Consider the following 17,642-nt stretch of genomic DNA (forward strand, 5'->3'; position numbering starts at 1 on the left):
GGAACTTAGTCCATTGAAAACCTAGCAATCCAGGCAATGAATACGCTTGTTCATTTGCAGAAATACATGCCTTGTACTATATATAGGACTGCTTGAAATGTTAAAACTAAAACTCCTAATACCCACCAAAATAGTTAATTATGCCAGTAGTGCAAATTGAATTGTATCAATATATTAAGAAATAGCTTCAAAATGCAATGGTTTTCCATAAGACATATCAAATGAGAATAAACTTGCTAGCAATATGCATGATTCTATTTATGTCTCAGAAAACTGATGACCACTGGCACTATGAAGAGAAATACTGAATTGTTGGTAGCATTAGACAACTGAGTAATCCCCGACTGAAACATGAATCTTTAATTCCATACCCTCAGCTTGTAGAAGTCACAGAAGAACCTGGCCACAGATTATGTCTCCCAAAATTTCTCTAAAGATTCAGGTGTTCATACACGAGTAGAGCCTTCTAGAAATGACTCAGGGCTGCCCCAAGCCTACTGAGCAGAACTGTACTTTGACATCATCCCTACAGCATTTGCATTTGTACCAAGATTTAAGACGCACTAGTGTTATCCTACTAGTCAGCAACAGATCAACTCCAACATTCAGAGTAACAATTGCCAAGCAAAAATACTGTTATGAACTATGAAAGTTATAGCAGCTGTTTGACCAGGTGTTTGTTTTAATTCATAAGAATAAAGATACTTAAAAATAACTCATCATGAGGAGAAGCGTAGAAGCTCCCTAGGGTCATCTTTTCTAAAAGGGACCAAGCTCAAAGGGGACCTAAGCTGTGAAAAAGGGAAGCACTGCCATAGAAGCTGGAAGGTGCAGAGGGATGCTCCATTAGTGCAGATCTGGAAGGGAAACTCATGTCCCTGAGACTTGTCCTGGGAGGACAGAAACAGGATGAGGAAGGGTGGACATGAATATGGAATATCTTTGCCTGAGGCTCAGGACGCCAGTGTTAAAGGAATGGAAGCTAACACACTGAGATTCAGTGCAGAATCACAAGCAGACATTCCACAACACTGACAAGAATGAAAAACTGTAAAGCTGGCAATTATGACTAAAGTAACCCAGAAACACAGCCTAGTGCCAATCACAAACCCATTCAAAAGCTTGAGAGAATAGGTAAAACAGTGCAACATGGGTTTAAAAATAGAGTTCTAGTCTCAATAGGTACACATATACTTCATAAAGCAATCTAGAAAGCACAACTATTGATCTTATATAAGACATGTTAGGACTTCAAAGAAAACAGGCAATTGAAAGGTTTAGACATGAGTTTTATAAGAGCTGCATTAGATACAGTACTGGTTCAGAATAACACCTACCTGTTTAAAAAAAAGACAGTCCGAAATGTACAGACTTGTGTGTACATACATGCATGTCCAGAACATACAGATGTGTGTGTGCACATGTGCATGTGCAGAACATGTACAGATGTATGTGTACACACATGCATGTCCAGAACGTACAGATGAGTGTGTACATACATGCACGTGTAACGGCAGCATCTTCAAACAATGAACAGCAGTCTGGATTGCTCAATAAACTGTATTTCTGGTTAAAAAATCTTCAGAATAAACTAGATTCTTAACCTTGTTGTGTGTAAACGAATCACTTTTAAGTGAACTAGAATGTTTACTACAATCAAGCACCAGAAGAAAGTAAGAGAACATAACAGCAGCTCTCAGTGCAGGGCCACACTAGTTAGCAGTGCCAGCACTAGTACTGGACTGGCAGACATCCTAGCCCCTGTTGGTATGGATGCGGTGACCAACTCAAAACTACAGATGAGGAACACTAGCAAAACACAGGGTGAGAGAAGAATAAGCCATCTCTCTAGAATTTAAAAAACTTTAATAAAACTAAAAACCTGAAACCTCAAAACTGTGTGATCAGAAATGTAATTACATAAAGACTAATTTAGTTGGCAGTCTGTTAGCAAAAAGTTTATATGAGTTAATCCCTCCACGCTCTGACATTAAAGTAACTAGCAACACTGAGCTTGATGGCCCATGCTTCTAATGAGGCAGAGGCAGAGGCAGGAGAGTATTGGTCTGAGGTTAGCCTACGCTACAGTCAGCTCCAGGCCAGCTTGAACTAAATAGTAAAATCTTCATTTAAAACATAGTCCCCCACCCCAGACACATACAAACGAATATCATGGGCAATTTTCAGGAGAGCACTTGTCACAGACAGGTGAGTCATAGGAGAAGTGACCTTTAACCCGTAGTCTGGCCTATTCCCATTGAGTTCTAGCATTCACATGCAGAAATGTCCACTGAACTAGCAAAGAAAGACAGAATTACTTTTTACTGCAGGACTGTTACTGTAGAATTGGAGTACCTGTTTCTAACAGTGCAGACTTACTCCCTGCAGTGTGTACCTGTACCTGAAATATTTCAGGCTTACGGATCCCATCAAACTATAAAGCCTACAAACAAGGCAGATTTTATTTATGTGATGAACCCTAAAGTAGTCTGATGTCTTATTCAGAGACACACTACTAGCAAGAGACTCACACTAGAATGTAAATTTTCTTCCCAGTCTTGAGAACGTTTTTGCCAGTGACTAGAGTACTGAGCCTCACAGAGAAGATCCATGCGAAAACCAGATAGGAAAGCAACAAAAATCTTGATTTAAGAACTTAGGTGCTTCAATATTATCACATCATCACATTTTCTTCAAAAAAAGTAGACAAATATCTTAAGCACTATATAGTACAAGGATTTTTTTTTAGGTTTTCTAACAGTTCAACCGATGTTACTTAAATGTCCTTTCATTATACCTCTGAATTACTGAAACACAGTAACCACCATATTGGTAAACACTACATTATCTATACTGTATGAGGTAACTGCTAAACTGTGCTGTATCTTATAATTAACATTTTCATAAGAAAATGCAATAAAACCTGGTAGAAACATTATAGCGTTAATGCAAGACATACTGTACTATAAAAACCACATTCTTAATGCTTCATGGGTAAGCGTGGGTGTTAAGTAGTGCAGCTTTCTAGGTGCAATCTTAGGTGTATTTATGTATGTAGATCAGGGGACTCTCTGGTAGCATTGTTCACAATAGTGCTCCTTACTCCCAGACAGGCTTGTAATACAATAGGCAGAGTGCCTCACACATTTCCCTAACATTCCTGGCTCAGGTGGACTCAAAGAGTTTTTTTTTTTTCCCTCTTAAACATAACCAAAAATACTTAACACACACACACAAACCTTTTTTTTTTTTTTTTTGAGAAGGGTTGACCTTAGGTTTCCTCCTGTGAGCAATTTTTCCCTCATCGCTAGGGCCAAAGGCATACTAATCTACTCCTGGCATCAGAAACCCCTGCTAATGCAGTTGTCCTTAAGTCCGATGTTATACTTTCGGTGATTATCAAATCCTGCCCACCTCTTCTCTCCACCACAGCCCCAGTGATTCCCCTTTCCAACTGTTAGTGCTATCAGGGCAGAGAAGAGTCTGTCTGCCCCCACTTTACTCACACACATTTCTAGTAGACACAAGGATTTAGAAAGCACATGACATCTCTGCCCTCAGCCTAGCAGAATCCTGGATGTATTTACTGCTGGACTTAAAAACTCACCTTCAAAATATTTAACATAGTCACTGATCTTGTACTTGGACCAAATTTTAGGTGCTTGAGAATAAAGAGGATCCAGTTTCTTCTCTTTCCCAAATTAATTTCTTAAAGCTCCTAAATGATACTATTAAATTTAAACTACATAATAATATATAACTAAATATACATATAGGTAAATATAAAAGCAATTTACATTTTCTCCTCTTAGTCGCCATCTTGTCATATAGATGAATTCCATAGTATGATCCTTCCCCATAATTTCACCATTGCACAGCACGTCCAACTTTAAAAAGAATAATTAAAATAGATCAGTCCAAAGAAAAGCTGAATTCATACTTTTATGCATTTTCAAATTTTAAAAGATTCAACTAGCTATATCAACATAAAAGTACCAGTTATAAAAGAACACTGACTTTTCTTCTTATTAAAACCACTCTCTCACAGAATGACGATAGTACAGATCTAACTAGATAAAACAGCATTTATCTTGAGCTACACAACCACATCTCATGTTGATACAGTTTACAAATACAATACCAACCACCTTGATTCATGTTTCTGCAATCCTACAGGTTTTATTCTATAAACATGGACTACTCTTACTGAATGAGAAGAGTGTAGCAAGTGTATAGAATTGTGGAGAGCGTGCAGACATGTAGCAAACTCATTCTAAATTCACCACTTGAAATCCTCTGAAGTTCCTGGGATGTAAAGGGACTTCACCTTCTCCTTAGTGGGCGAGGGTGTCAAAGAGATGGGGGATGGTGTCAAGATATGGGGCATTACACCTGTGGCACACACCTGTGCTCTGGGCTATCATGGGATCAAAGAGACTGGGCATTACACCTGTGGCACACACCTGTGTTCTGAGTCATAATGGGGTTAAAGAGACAGGGCATTACACCTGTGGAACACCTGTGCTCTGGCCTCTCGGGTGTACTTGTGGATCCTCTCCTTATCTTGTATGAAATGTCAAAACAAAGTGTATGTACAAAACCTCCCCCTCTTGTTTGTGGCTGCAGGAAACCAAGCTTCCAAAGGCCACAAGAACCTTGTGTGTGGTTTATAATTCAACAAAGAATATATAATCAATGTTCATCAAAGATCCTATAAACGAGATGTCTGTCATCTAGTTTCTAATGAAAGAAACTGGTTGAGATTTTATTTCAAGTGTGGAGGGGAAAGGAGTCTTAAACAAATCTGTATCTATCTAGACAAGACTACATTTTTTTTAACTTGAAGACTAACACAAAATTTAGTTCCAATTATATTAGATATATGAACTAAATTATTGATATTTTAATGATTTGTGGTGATGTATAAATTTTGAAAATTTTCAGTTATTGTATTAATTTTTAAAAGAACAAAGTAGACACCTCTCTTATTTTATCTGTAAAGCAAATTCCTAAGCAAAGATGTAAAGGTGCAATTACTGATCAGGCAGGCTGCAACCACAGTCATCAACTCAAGCACCCTGTCCCAATTAGTAATGCTGCTGTGGACGTTGAAGACATTTCATTACATCACAGAGCTATGCGCTGGGCAGCAAAAAAAAGTGTAAAACCAATCTATGTCTTAAAGAAAGCAAATGACAAGTTCTTGGATTGGGATAGATAAAGAATTATTTAAAAAACTAAGGTCATAGTACATGGCAGAAGACAGAGAACAGTTTTCTTAGCTCAGGTAACTTCCTGAAGACAAGAAAATTAACTCTCGAGGCCAGCCTGGTCTACAAGAGCTAGTTCCAGGACAGGCTCCCAAGCCACAAAGAAACCCTGTCTCTAAAAACCAACAAAACAAAACAACTCAACAAACTAGACTTTAGAGAAGTGAAAATCTACATGGTATTTTGCATGAAGAAAACAAAACAGAGAAACAATACAGTAAGAAAATTTCATTGTATACTTTTCACTATAGATATCTATAAATTGCTATCTTTTATGTTTACAAATGATTTATTTTATGTGCACTGATGTTTTGCTTGTGTGAGGATGTTAGATCTTAGAGTTACAGACAGTTGTGAGCTGGACTGAGAATTGAACCTGGGTCCTCTGGAAGTCAATGCTCTTAACTGCAGCGTAATCTCTCCAGCCCATGTCTGGAAGTTTTTAAAAGCCACAAAACTAAACTAATAAAAAAATGTAATCTCGACTAGTCATTTCCATTGGGTTCAAGGTTAGATACTTCCTCAGACTCCTTCCTGTCAAGGTCTGTGCTTAAATCCCATCACACTTCAGTTCTCTTTTAAGAAGAAACCTATTAAAGGGACTTACAGCCTCACAAGGAATCACACATCTTAACAGAGTGCGCCTGTATTTTGGTCCCTGCTCCACATCACCACTGGAGGACAGGGAGCCTGCCCATACTTCAGATCCACCTCCTGTTTGCCTCCTGAGATTTGTGCTTTGTCCTCCAAGGCTCAGGGAACATCAAAGACTTTAGAGGATGGGGAGATGGGCAGCCGACACGACACAGCCTCCGCACTAACGGACTTCTTGCGGGTAGTTAACCACACAAGACCTGCACGAGGCTGGGCAGAGCATCATCTCATCACAGATGGGAGAGGAGTCCACATCCTATCCTATGCTGGGGAACTATCAGCAATTCATGGTTGCTTGGGGAGGGGGTCATTTGTTCTGGTGGTGTAGCCAGAATAAGTTGTGCTTGTTCCAGTAAATAACCTCTTACTCAGGTTCAGGCAAGGAGCTCTCATTAAATTTAAAGGAACACAAACAAAAAGAAGGCACAAAAGTAGGAGTAAAGTGTACTGAGAAGGGTTCCAACCAGAGGGGTGATGAGAGAGGGGAGTGGGTAGGAAAGCAACTTAAATTCCCCAGATAAATGTATAAAGCGGTTAGGTGGTAAAACAAACAATTTTAAAAAGCGACACATCTTAAAGCATGCTTACATTATAAAAAAGAAAGAACTCATTTAGCTAGATTTATTTTGGGAGTATTTAATATAAATTTCACAAATATCTCCTTTAGTTACAAATGCATTAATGTGATTTGTTTGGGATACACGGTCATAAAATATTATATAAACATTACACTCTTTTATTATTCTGTTTATCATTATAATAAAAATTACCAGTCTCTACAAAAATTTAATATATTCTTATTTTACTTCTTTTGCTAGAATTTCACTAAAGATCAGAATCATCAAAACAGTCACAATTGGGTATTATTCTACTTACCTCATAAGAACTTGGAAGTTTTAGTTTTAAACTTAGAAACTTTTTAATAGTTCCTACAGTGACTCGTGTAGAACATCGAATGAATTTCTTCATGAGACCCTACAGGAAACAAATGACAAAATAAACACTCTGATCTGCTTTGACTAAAACCTTAGGCATTCTCAGGCACGGAGGCATATATTTGTAATCCCAGCATTCAGAGCATGAGGCAGGATTTAAGTTTGACTTCCACCTGGGTTGCAAGTCTTGTTAAGACCACCCCAAAACAAACTGTACCAAACCAAAACCAAAGGCATAATTTTCACTATATGCTTAAGTATTTTCAAAATGTAAAACAAAACCAAAAACTTTTCATTCTTTTAAGTAAAAATGTTCTCAATCACTGTTTATGTGCATGACACTCTCCAAGAATGCATCAGTGTGTGAATTAGCAAAATCCTGTCAAGTAGACAATCTGGGTTTTCTCAATGATTTTTTAAAATAAAGATAGTTTAAGAAAAAGGCCACAAAGATGTTGGTATTTTATTAAATGGTAGGGACACTTGTTTAGCACAATGCAGAGCTGTAAATAACTGCAGAGAGGAGGGCTTTCACAGAGAGGACTGCTCTGCCCACAGCACGTCTCAGCACCTGCAGCTGTGCAGTGTGGGCTGCGTGTTGAGAACAAGCATTCCCTAGGCATGGGTCACTGCGCTTCTCTATACATCACTAAGGACTGTATGCCTTCATGCGTCTCTTGTTTCACATGAAGATGGTGGATCTGATTCAGTCTTAGGCTTGAGCAGAGGCCTCCGTCATCCAACCGCTCCTCACATCACTGTCCAACCTCCTTGTAGTCAATGATAACTCAGTGATGTCAGAATAGTTACGGGAACATTTTTAAGACAAGGCAAAACAATGCTTCTTGAATTCTTAGTTCAGTAAAGTCTGACATAAATCTAACAAAATTCCAATCTGTATTATGTAAAAGCTGACTTGGAAAACTTAGAAAATAAATAACAAGCATTTTCTCTAGAAACACTTTATAACGACGCCAAATTAAACTGGCTCTGCTTCCCGGTTGCATGCACCTGAGAACTACTGTATAGACGTCTAGACAGGAAAGCCGCGGACACCATAGGAGGGTGCTGGGTGAAAGACAGGATGGTGGAGAGGAGTTAGGAGCCGCCTTTCTCACTATCTCCTTCCTGACATGTGGAAAATGGAAGCATTGTGCTACAGCCAGGGCTCACAGGAGACTGTCGGGGGTGGGGGAGGTCCATGTCTAACCCTACCCTGTTCAGATGTCTAGAAAGGATCACTATTTTTGGAATATCTGCATTATCTAAAGAAATACCACATGGAAAATGACTGTTTTGTTTCAAGAATGTTACCTTCTGTCCCCACAGCACAACACCTTATTGTGTCCTGTTGTCCAACTCAGGTCAGAAAGTACAGAATTCACAAGTGTCCCCTCCTTCTAAGCTGTTTTCTGAGGCCACAGTGTGAGTGCCTGGGTCTGAAGTGCCCCACTCAGCTCCGTGAGCGGCTGAAGTGGAGCAGCAGCTGTCGGAGGCTGATACAGTGAAGTCCCAGATCCTGTCTCCTCTGCTTCTGAGGAGGTAACAGACTAAAGACAAGACCTGCAGCGGTCCCTCCTGAGCGCTGAGGGGCTGCAGTTCTAGGGTACAACTCAATGGTTCTTCAGTTTTGTGGAGCTTTATAAAAACAGAAAGTCAGCTGTGTGCTTTTTAAGCCCAAATGCTTTGTGTTTTCCTCTCATTTCTTTAGTATTATGATTTATATCTCTACCAATCAGAGGAGAATTAACAAGTGTGACTTTAATTTCTTAAATAATTGATCCTTTTTAAATTTAAATTAAATCATGCTTTAAGAAATAGTTTAATGTTCAGACACAGGGAAACAGGATGAAACATGAGCACTATGCAAAAATAAATTCTTCAAGGATTTGATAAGTTCATAAGCACTCTATAACACAATTTTACTTCAAAACCTAGTATTTTATTAATGAAATATATTAGTGATGGCATTTGAGGCTTGTAGAGTTTCAAATAAAAGTAAACGACTGAAGAATATCACTTAGGGCAGCAGAGATTGCACCAGTGTTCTTCCAGAGGACCCAGGTTCAACTCCCAGCACCCACATGGCAGCTCACAACCATCTCTGTTGACTTCTGCTGGCACAGGGCACGCACATGGTGCACAGCATACACAGAGGCAAAACACCTACACATACAAAACTTAGTTTAAAAAAATAAAAATAATTAATAAAAAAGTTAGAGACACTGCTTGAATGAAATAACCAGTCTGAGTTGGCTGCTGCATTTAAAAAATTAGCCACTAGATGGTGGCATTGGCCTGAGATGGCTGTGGCAGGATGACAAGGGGCTGGGAGAGCAAGGTCTTGGTCACTTCCCAGGTATGGGATTGTAGAGAATGACATTCAATTGCACTACATTAACCAACCAACCAACCGAAAAAAAAAAAAAAAAACAATTTGAAAAAAAAAATCAATTTTGATGAGCTAGAAATTTCATCAAAATTAACAGTAAAATTTGCTCCCTCACCTTTACTACATTGTCCCCCGACTGCCCATTGTTTCGTAAACAGTCCAGACAGATAGCAATTTGTGGGTCACTTCTATGGTAGTCTTTATCATCCTGGTTTTCATCTCCTTCTTCATCTGCTTTAGATTTATCAACCTTTGAAATGTCATCTGTATAATTGAAACAAAGTCCATATCACCAGAGTTGAGAGTCAATAACAATATGATACTCAAGAAAACAATAACCAACCTAAAATATTTCCTAACTGGTCTGAGGAATAATCAAGAATGTTAATACTTTTTAAAACCCTCTAGCATACTCAACAACGGAATATTCATCGAAGGCCATCAGAAACTTAACAGTGTAAGATTTCTAGGTATATTGGAAAATCCAAATGAAAAGATTCTGGATTAGTTATATTTGGTCATAAAAGACTGCAATTAGTGATTAGGCCACTTTAGAAGGCAAAGAGGATACCAAATACTTCCAAATTCAATAACAGACATGTTTGAATAACTTTCAAATTATATTTAAGTTTCAAGTATTAACTTTCAAATTATATTCTCTCTAAATTCTCTGAATAACATATTGTTTATAAAACCAGCCAGAGAAAAATGAGAATTACATTTTTAAAAACATGCTTTGTAGTCACTCAACATGTTAAAATTCCATTAAGAAAATATGAATGCTACACATAACATAAAATTTATTTAAAATGTTACTTGCATGCAACTGTATTTATCGACGCATTTGTGGAATACCCTGAACAATGTTTCAGACATGCATTGCGAGGCCTTAGGCAACAACAACACGATTGAAGGGCATGAAGTCTAAACAGGATATCATCTCCATAGGCTCCTGTGGGAGGCGATGAAACCTTTAGGAGGTGGAGCCTTGTTGGAGGAAGAGTGGGTCCTAAAGTTTTATTGCTCAGTTCCACATTTCATTTTTGTCTCCTATTAAAGTGCTTTTATAAATGAAGTAAAACTAAAATGCCCCCACAACTGAGGTGCACACTAAGATTTTTTTCTTCGGATATTTCTGGCCTGAAACTCCTGGTACAATCACCTAGTCAGTTCTCTCTTTCATCTCTTTTCCTCTCCCCAATTGCCTTCAACTGGAGTCATGCAGATGTGCACGTACTATCTCAGGAAGGGCTCTATGAGTCTTGCACAAGAGACTTCTGGGAGCAGAAAGACACTATTCCACCAACATAACAATGACGTAAGCTTTCAAGAACATACATATAGAGTTACCTTGTCCATTTTCCTGAGGTTTATTTTTCTTCCAAAATTCCAATTCACGCTGAAGTTCTTCTAATTTGAAGGGGAAAAAAATAAAAACGATAAAGGATGAAATCTTTAACAGAAATACTGATTTCACAAAAGAAAAGTCTGTAGAAACCAAAGGGCAACTTACGTTCTCGTAATCCAGGTACCAGTTTAAATATGATTTCCTCCAATGTATTATCCAACCTTCAGGGGTGGGGGTGGGGGATAAACAATAAAAATATCAAAATCCAATATGCAAATGGTTGAGATTTCTTACTTTTTACTTCCTACAGCAGTGCTGCCCTCACATGGAGCACTCCCACTGCACCACTGCTGCCCTCACATGGAGCACTCCCACTGCACCACTGCTGCCCTCACATGGAGCACTCCCACTGCACCACTGCTGCCCTCACATGGAGCACTCCCACTGCACCACTGCTGCCCTCACATGGAGCACTCCCACTACACCACTGCTGCCCTCACATGGAGCACTCCCACTACACCACTGCTGCCCTCACATGGAGCACTTCCCTTGGTGGTATACTAGTGAGGGGAAAAGAGCCCCCAAATCCCCAGCCTTCTCTACAGGTACACTCTCTGAACATGCCTTTGCCATTTTCCACTTGATCAAGACGTGGAGCCCAGATCTCTTGAGAATTCCCAATCCCAAGAATAGGGACTACCCTGGAAAATTGCTTAGACCTAAAAGACTGTGAGACAAATAATACTGAGCTTGGACCCATCCTAGGTCTTACGAGGCAATGCATTTCCAGTCCCGGTACAGCAGCTCGGGGAATGCTCCACTGCCCTGCTGAGACAGTCATAGACCACTGCACCAGCAGGCAGTCCACCCCAACACATGGCAGAACACAGCAGTTAACTGGATGAGCGGGAATAAGCAAAGAAAGGCCAGAATGCTCACTAACCCGTACCAATGGTGAGGAGAAAGATGCCTGCCATCTAAAGCATTAACTTAGAGGGGATCTGTCATGTAGCAATAGTTAATGCTCCCATTCTTCAAATCCCTACAATGCTCATTCTTTTCTAAAAATGAATGCTCTCCATTTCATTTTCTGAGAAATTTAGAGTTTGCCCATTCTAGCTCCATAGATGCAAACTTATCCATCTTGGCATTGCTCTGGTTTTCTTTTCCTGATAATAACCTTTTTCCTGGCTTCATTTCTTCAGCCCATCCTGCTGCTTCTACAACACTTGCTCTTACTTAATTCTTATAATGTTCAACAGCATGATTCTCTATGGACACCAAACATCTAAAGGAGCAAAATCTCTTCCTTAAGTGTCTTTTAAAGCTATTTCTGTGGTGCGGGATAATTGTCTGTATTCTGTCAATCATGTATTTTAATAAAACGCTGATTGGCCAGGCAGGAAGTATAGGCAGGTCAACTAGACAGGAAGTAGAGGCGGGGCAATGAGAATAGGAGAAGGCTAGAGAGGAGGAAGCTCTCTCCACCATTCCTGCGCAGACCACCGAAGAGGCAGCATGTAACTTGCCCAGCTGAGAAAGGTACGGAGCCATGTGGCTAATGTAGATAAGGATAATGGGGTAACATAAGTTATAAGAGCTAACTAATAAGTAGCCTGACCTAATGGGCCAATCAGCTTTATAACTTATAGAGATCTCTGTGTGATTGATTTTCTCTGGGACTTGCCGGCTGTGGGGTACTGGGTGGAAACAGAAACCCCAACAAGCCGGCCCCTCATGCTACATTTCTGGAGCTGGAGAGATGGCTCAGCAGTTAAGAGTACTCAATGCTCTTGTAGTGGACTGGAGGTCAGTTCCAAGCACCCACATTGGATGACTCACAACCACCCCTAACTCTAGTTCCAGGTTTAATGCCTTCTTCTGGACTCTGCACATACTGCTGTAGACACACCACACACAGAGACAGACAGAGGCAGACACACACAGACACATATGCAGACATTTGTTTTTAAATCTTCTTTCAACCTAAAAAAATTTGAAGAGGACAGTCTGTTATTTCTGTTACAAACTGTTACTTGCTGCTTTTACCTTCCCAAACTCCCTAAAATTGGTCCCCCTGACTGCTACAGTTTCACAGCAATCTGACAGCATGAGTTAACACCAATTCCCCCAAATTCCCTTTCTCTCTTTTAAATTTTTCCCTGTCTGTTCTATGTGCCTGAATATTTCTCTTTATTCAACTAATGTCATTCCCCAGTGCTGGGCAGCAGGTTCCAGGACTGTGGTGATACCTTGTTTGTACTCTAGCAAATAAAGTTTGCCTGAAGATCAGAGGGCTGAGCTAGCCACAAGTTAACCATAGAGGTCTGGAGGTCTATAGAAAGAAATAGGAAGTGATATGGCTGGGTGGAGAGAGAAATATAATGCGGGAGGAGATAGGAACTCAGACTCTTCAGTCTAAGGATTTCATAAAGGTAAGAACTCTAGTGGCTGGCTGCTCTGCTTCTTTGATCTTCCAGCTTTCACTCCCTAATATCTGACTCTGGGTTTTTATTATTAATATCAATTAGAACTTCACAGACACCAAATCTGGATGGTCAAGTCCTTCATACAAAACGCCAGATACCATATCTAACACACATATTTCTATAGCTTCAAACAAGCTGTAGTGTAATAAAATAATAATATGTAATAAATAGTAGTAATAAAATGTGAATGCATTAGTTAATTTTATTGTTTGGGGATAATGACAACTGAATGCTCAGTACAGAAGCAATTTTCCTTGAACATGTATCTGATGGGAGGGGGGTCAAATCCACCGGAGGCAGCACCCAGAGACACCCAGAGCTGAGAATTCCCTGTTGCTCTCCACACGCCACCTTCTGATGTGGAAAATCCTTCTGTATATATGTTGTTTTTTTTGGCTAATAGATTTAATATTTTGGCCAATGGCTTAGCAGAATATAGTCAGGCTGGAAGAGATATATAGAGAGAGTAGGCAGAGTCAGGGAGACAGACACCCCTGGAACCTTTACCAAAAGCCTCGTGGCAATATATAGATTAATAGAAATGGGTTAATCTAAGATGATATAATAGTTACTTAATAAGAAGCCTGTGTTAATAAGCTAAACAGTGTTGTAATTATTACAGTTTCTGTGCGATTATTCCGGTCTGAGCACCTGGGGAAATGAACAAGCAGTCTCCTTCTACAATCTTCCTTCTTTCAGTTTGTCCATGGGCCGTATTTCCAGAGTCCTCATAGACTGTTATGGCCTGAAACTAACATGTGGGTAGTTGTTTGGCTCACACCTTAAATCTAATCTGTATTTCCAACAGATGCTGAATTATTCAACCACCTCCTTTAACCCACTTATGTTAAAACTCTCTTATCAAACCCTAACACAGAATACCCCTTGGCTACCTTACTTCCTTAAGGTTTTAAACGACACTACAACACTCCCACATAGGCTCAAGGCAAAAGGACTGATTCTGTTCTTTTTCCACTTAATTCACACACTTTTCAATGAGACTTAATCTCAGTCTGTCTTCCACATATCCTTTCTTGAAGACCTCACATCATCCCTCCTTTCTTAGGGACCATCACCTGTCAATCTCTTTTCTCCCAGCACACTTTTTTCCTTACCACTTTCTTCCTAATAATTTTATTACCAATACATTTATCCAATCTAGTTCACCTGCATCTGAAAATAACTGAAGTCACTCTGAAACGCCCAAGAAAATATTGTCATTGTAACTGCAGATACATTTCCTAAATATTATGTAACCTTATTCCAAACTTTTATTAAAATATTTAAAAATGATGTAAAATGTTTTAAATGCCTGACTTACCTTATGCTCAAATAGCATAATAAATGATAAAATTCACAAATATGAACAATTAATTAAAATCAGACAAATTATGAAATATATTCTTTACCTCAACATTTCTAATGGATTTGTTTCATGAACTTGGTTGCCACACCTTGGACAATCATTGCTGTCTTCAAAGTGCTGGACAATACAGGTCTTACAAACTAAGAAGAGAGAAGACAGTAGGTTAAAATTAAACTCTATGAACTTGTAAAATTACACCAACTGAAAAAAAGCACAACTGAAATCAAAGCCCACTGCCACAATATCAACAGACAATTCCAATTTACTTATGTTGTAGCTATTAATATATTTAAAAACTAAATACACTCTAGTCATAGCCCATTAAAAAACTGGTACATTTTACATAAAAAGGGTCCTTCTCATTTAAAGAAGTAAGACAGAGACAAGTAAAAATTATTGCTCTTGCTTTTATTTCTTTTGCTAAAAGTTTCTTTGTAATATAAACGATTCTTAGTAGGACCCGAGAGGTGAGACATGCAGCTCGGTGGTAAAGCATATCAGGTCTGTGAGGCCCTGGGCTTCTCCACAGCAATGGAAACCAAAACACTGGACAGCTTTCAACATGTTTGGATCAATTATACCAAAAGGGTGGTTCCTGGGGCAGAATTCCTGGGCCTTGCAGTGTAGGATGAGTTTGCGCTCACAGATGCCATAATGTCACAAAGCACACAGTATAGGAAACGGCTGTGAGGTTTGCATAAAGGCAGAAGAGGTGAACTGGAATAATGGCTGAGAAATGGACAAGGGTAATTAGAATTCTAAATAAATATTCTAAATGAAGGATAGAAGTTTGGAGCCATATGGCAACACAGCTCACACTTCCTGTCAACAGTACTGATCTCTGTGGTCATGAGTTCCTTTTCTCTTTTACCTGTGTTTCTGTTACCTAGTAAGCCAACTGTTTGTCCAAAAGTGTCCTTAAACAAATTTGAGCAACTTGCAATACATTTCCTATCCCAATAATTCTCTTTCCCAGATTATTTCTCTATATTATATCAAATTTTCTCAGGGTATAGACCTGCTACCCTTCCTCCGTTTTACAATTGCCCTCCATGTTACTCTGTCCCCTCCCCTTACAGCCCATGTGCTCTAACAGAAGTGAAGTTTATCTAAATGACTGGTCAAGAGCAAACACCAAGATTCCTACCACTGAGATTAGATCTGCAAACTCAAGCATATCACACACATTGACTAGAACAACAACAGGGGGAATTCTGCCAGGTATTTAATTTTATAATTACTTAGTATATATGGGAAATAACATCACTTATTTCATTTATTCAATGAACTGATTATCAGGTATTATACTGGGAGCTGACAATACAGGAATAAATGACATGAAGTCCCCATCCTTAAAGAGTGTATATTATGCTTAGAAAGGCATGCAAATTTTAGTTAATGATATGCGGTAGTCTTATCTTCCCTGCTCTTAAGAAGGAGAGGCAGAGCCCCAATGTCTGGCAGTTGTTTAGATGCATTGATCAGGGTGGGCCTCCCAAGAAGGTGACATCTTAACAGATCTTTCTGTGTTGTTTGATAACGACACTTAAGTCCCATACTATCTTTCTCTTTCTTCCAACAGTCAAGGATAGTAACCTCTACACTATAATTCTCCTGAAATCTAGATGAAAGACATTAGAAAACATGTTTAAAAATTAAGATAAAAAGTTAGCCCAATGTATAATAATACAGAAGTATCTTCTTGTTCTTCAAGATATCCTGACACCTAAAGAATGCATAAATTTTGTTTGTTTGCTTGTTTGTTTGATACAGGGCCTCATGGAGCCCAGGTTATGAATTCTTAATTCTTGACCCTCCTGCTTCCAGCCCTCCTGGATTACATGTAAACACCACCACACCTAGATTCCAAAGGGGTTTTCAAATGGTTTTTCAAAAGTCAAAATAATGTCTCAGAGGGCTGACTTGTTAAAACAGAGACAGAATTCCTTCAGACAATTCCTGGTCTGTACTCTCCCAGAGCCACTGGATAACTGGAATTTAAGTGGAGAAGGAGACAGATAAGAAGCAGGAGCAAAGGGAATTCTGACAAAGCCTAATGCTGCTAATACTGACCCGGAGCTCTGATTCTGTAGTTCAAAAGTCTTATCACATTAATGAATTCAGCAATCCATTTTTGTCTACCAACCTTGACCAAACACAGGCACATACCATGCCCAGAGCAAATCCTCATTAGCCAAGACAGGAAGGGTAAGACCCTATCCTCCCAGGGACATCAATGCTAACCTAAGTTATGTGATCAAAGGGATGTAAGGCTGAAGCAATCAAAGGTACACAGAGTTCTAAAAATAAGGTGTGTGAGCTGCTTGTGGCCAAGGCAGTACCAGTACCTGAGCGCTGATGAGGAATACCTATCTAAATTCCAGAACTGGACGTTCAATATGGTGGTCACTGGTCACACGCTGTCACTGAGCACTTGGAATGTGGTTGAGATGTACTGCAACTGTAAATACTCACTAGATTTAAAATATTCAATATAAAAATAACCCCAATAATTTCTATGTTATTACAAGTTGGAATGACAATTATTTTAGATATATTGAGTTAAATATTAAATTTGTTTCTTTTAAATGTGGCTATGAGATACTCTGTTTAACTTTTACTATTTTGTGCAGATGGATGTTTTGTCTGCATGTATGTCTGTGCACATGTGTGCAGTGCCCTCGGAGGCCAGAAGGTGTTAGATCCCCTGGAACTGGAGTTACATTTATAGATGGTTTTGAGTCAGCATACTGGTGCTGTCAGTAGAATCTGGATTCCTTGGAAGAGCAAGCAGTCAATGATCTTAAGTGCTGAGCCATCTTTCTGGCCCTGTACTCACACTAGATATTATTTAATTACACATGCTGAGTACTTGTTGGGGATGGTTGGGGACTAAATCCAGGGCCTGGTTCATGGCAGGCATGTGTTCCACCACTCTTCCCCAGCCTTGTTTAAAATGTTAGAGACGGAGTCTCAGTAGCTCAGAGTGTTCTTGAAGTTACTGTATAGCTCAGGCACATTATGAACATGTCTTTCCCCTGCCTAAGCGGCTGAGGAACTGGGATTACAGGCATGAGCCATCATGCCTATTGTGGATTACAGCTATTTCTACTGAAGAGTACTTTAAATGGACAGAAACTCCCATCAAGAAATGAGTTTATTTTCCATAGGGACATTTGAGAATACAG

The 17,642-nt window shown here is 39.3% G+C and overlaps 1 protein-coding gene across 6 annotated transcripts in view; it reads right to left on the minus strand.

Moving 5' to 3' along the window:
* Pcgf5 (polycomb group ring finger 5) overlaps positions 1-17,642 on the minus strand; it is a 120,595-nt gene that overhangs the window by 12,153 nt on the left and 90,800 nt on the right. For 5 of the 6 annotated variants that reach the window (XM_085693811.2, XM_085693806.2, XM_085693808.2 and 2 more), the window contains exons 3-8: positions 14,498-14,594; positions 10,765-10,820; positions 10,602-10,661; positions 9,367-9,515; positions 6,801-6,899; positions 3,798-3,887 (exon numbers count right to left, since the gene is read on the minus strand). In XM_085693811.2, the coding sequence (XP_085549937.1) occupies positions 3,798-3,887; positions 6,801-6,899; positions 9,367-9,515; positions 10,602-10,661; positions 10,765-10,820; positions 14,498-14,594 (551 nt within the window). The remainder of the gene's footprint in view (positions 1-3,797; positions 3,888-6,800; positions 6,900-9,366; positions 9,516-10,601; positions 10,662-10,764; positions 10,821-14,497; positions 14,595-17,642) is intronic. The other variant, XM_085693810.2, reaches the window with a different exon arrangement.

This window comes from Myodes glareolus, chromosome 7 (assembly GCF_982192425.1).
Source record: "Myodes glareolus chromosome 7, mMyoGla1.1, whole genome shotgun sequence".
Taxonomy (NCBI): domain Eukaryota; kingdom Metazoa; phylum Chordata; class Mammalia; order Rodentia; family Cricetidae; genus Myodes; species Myodes glareolus.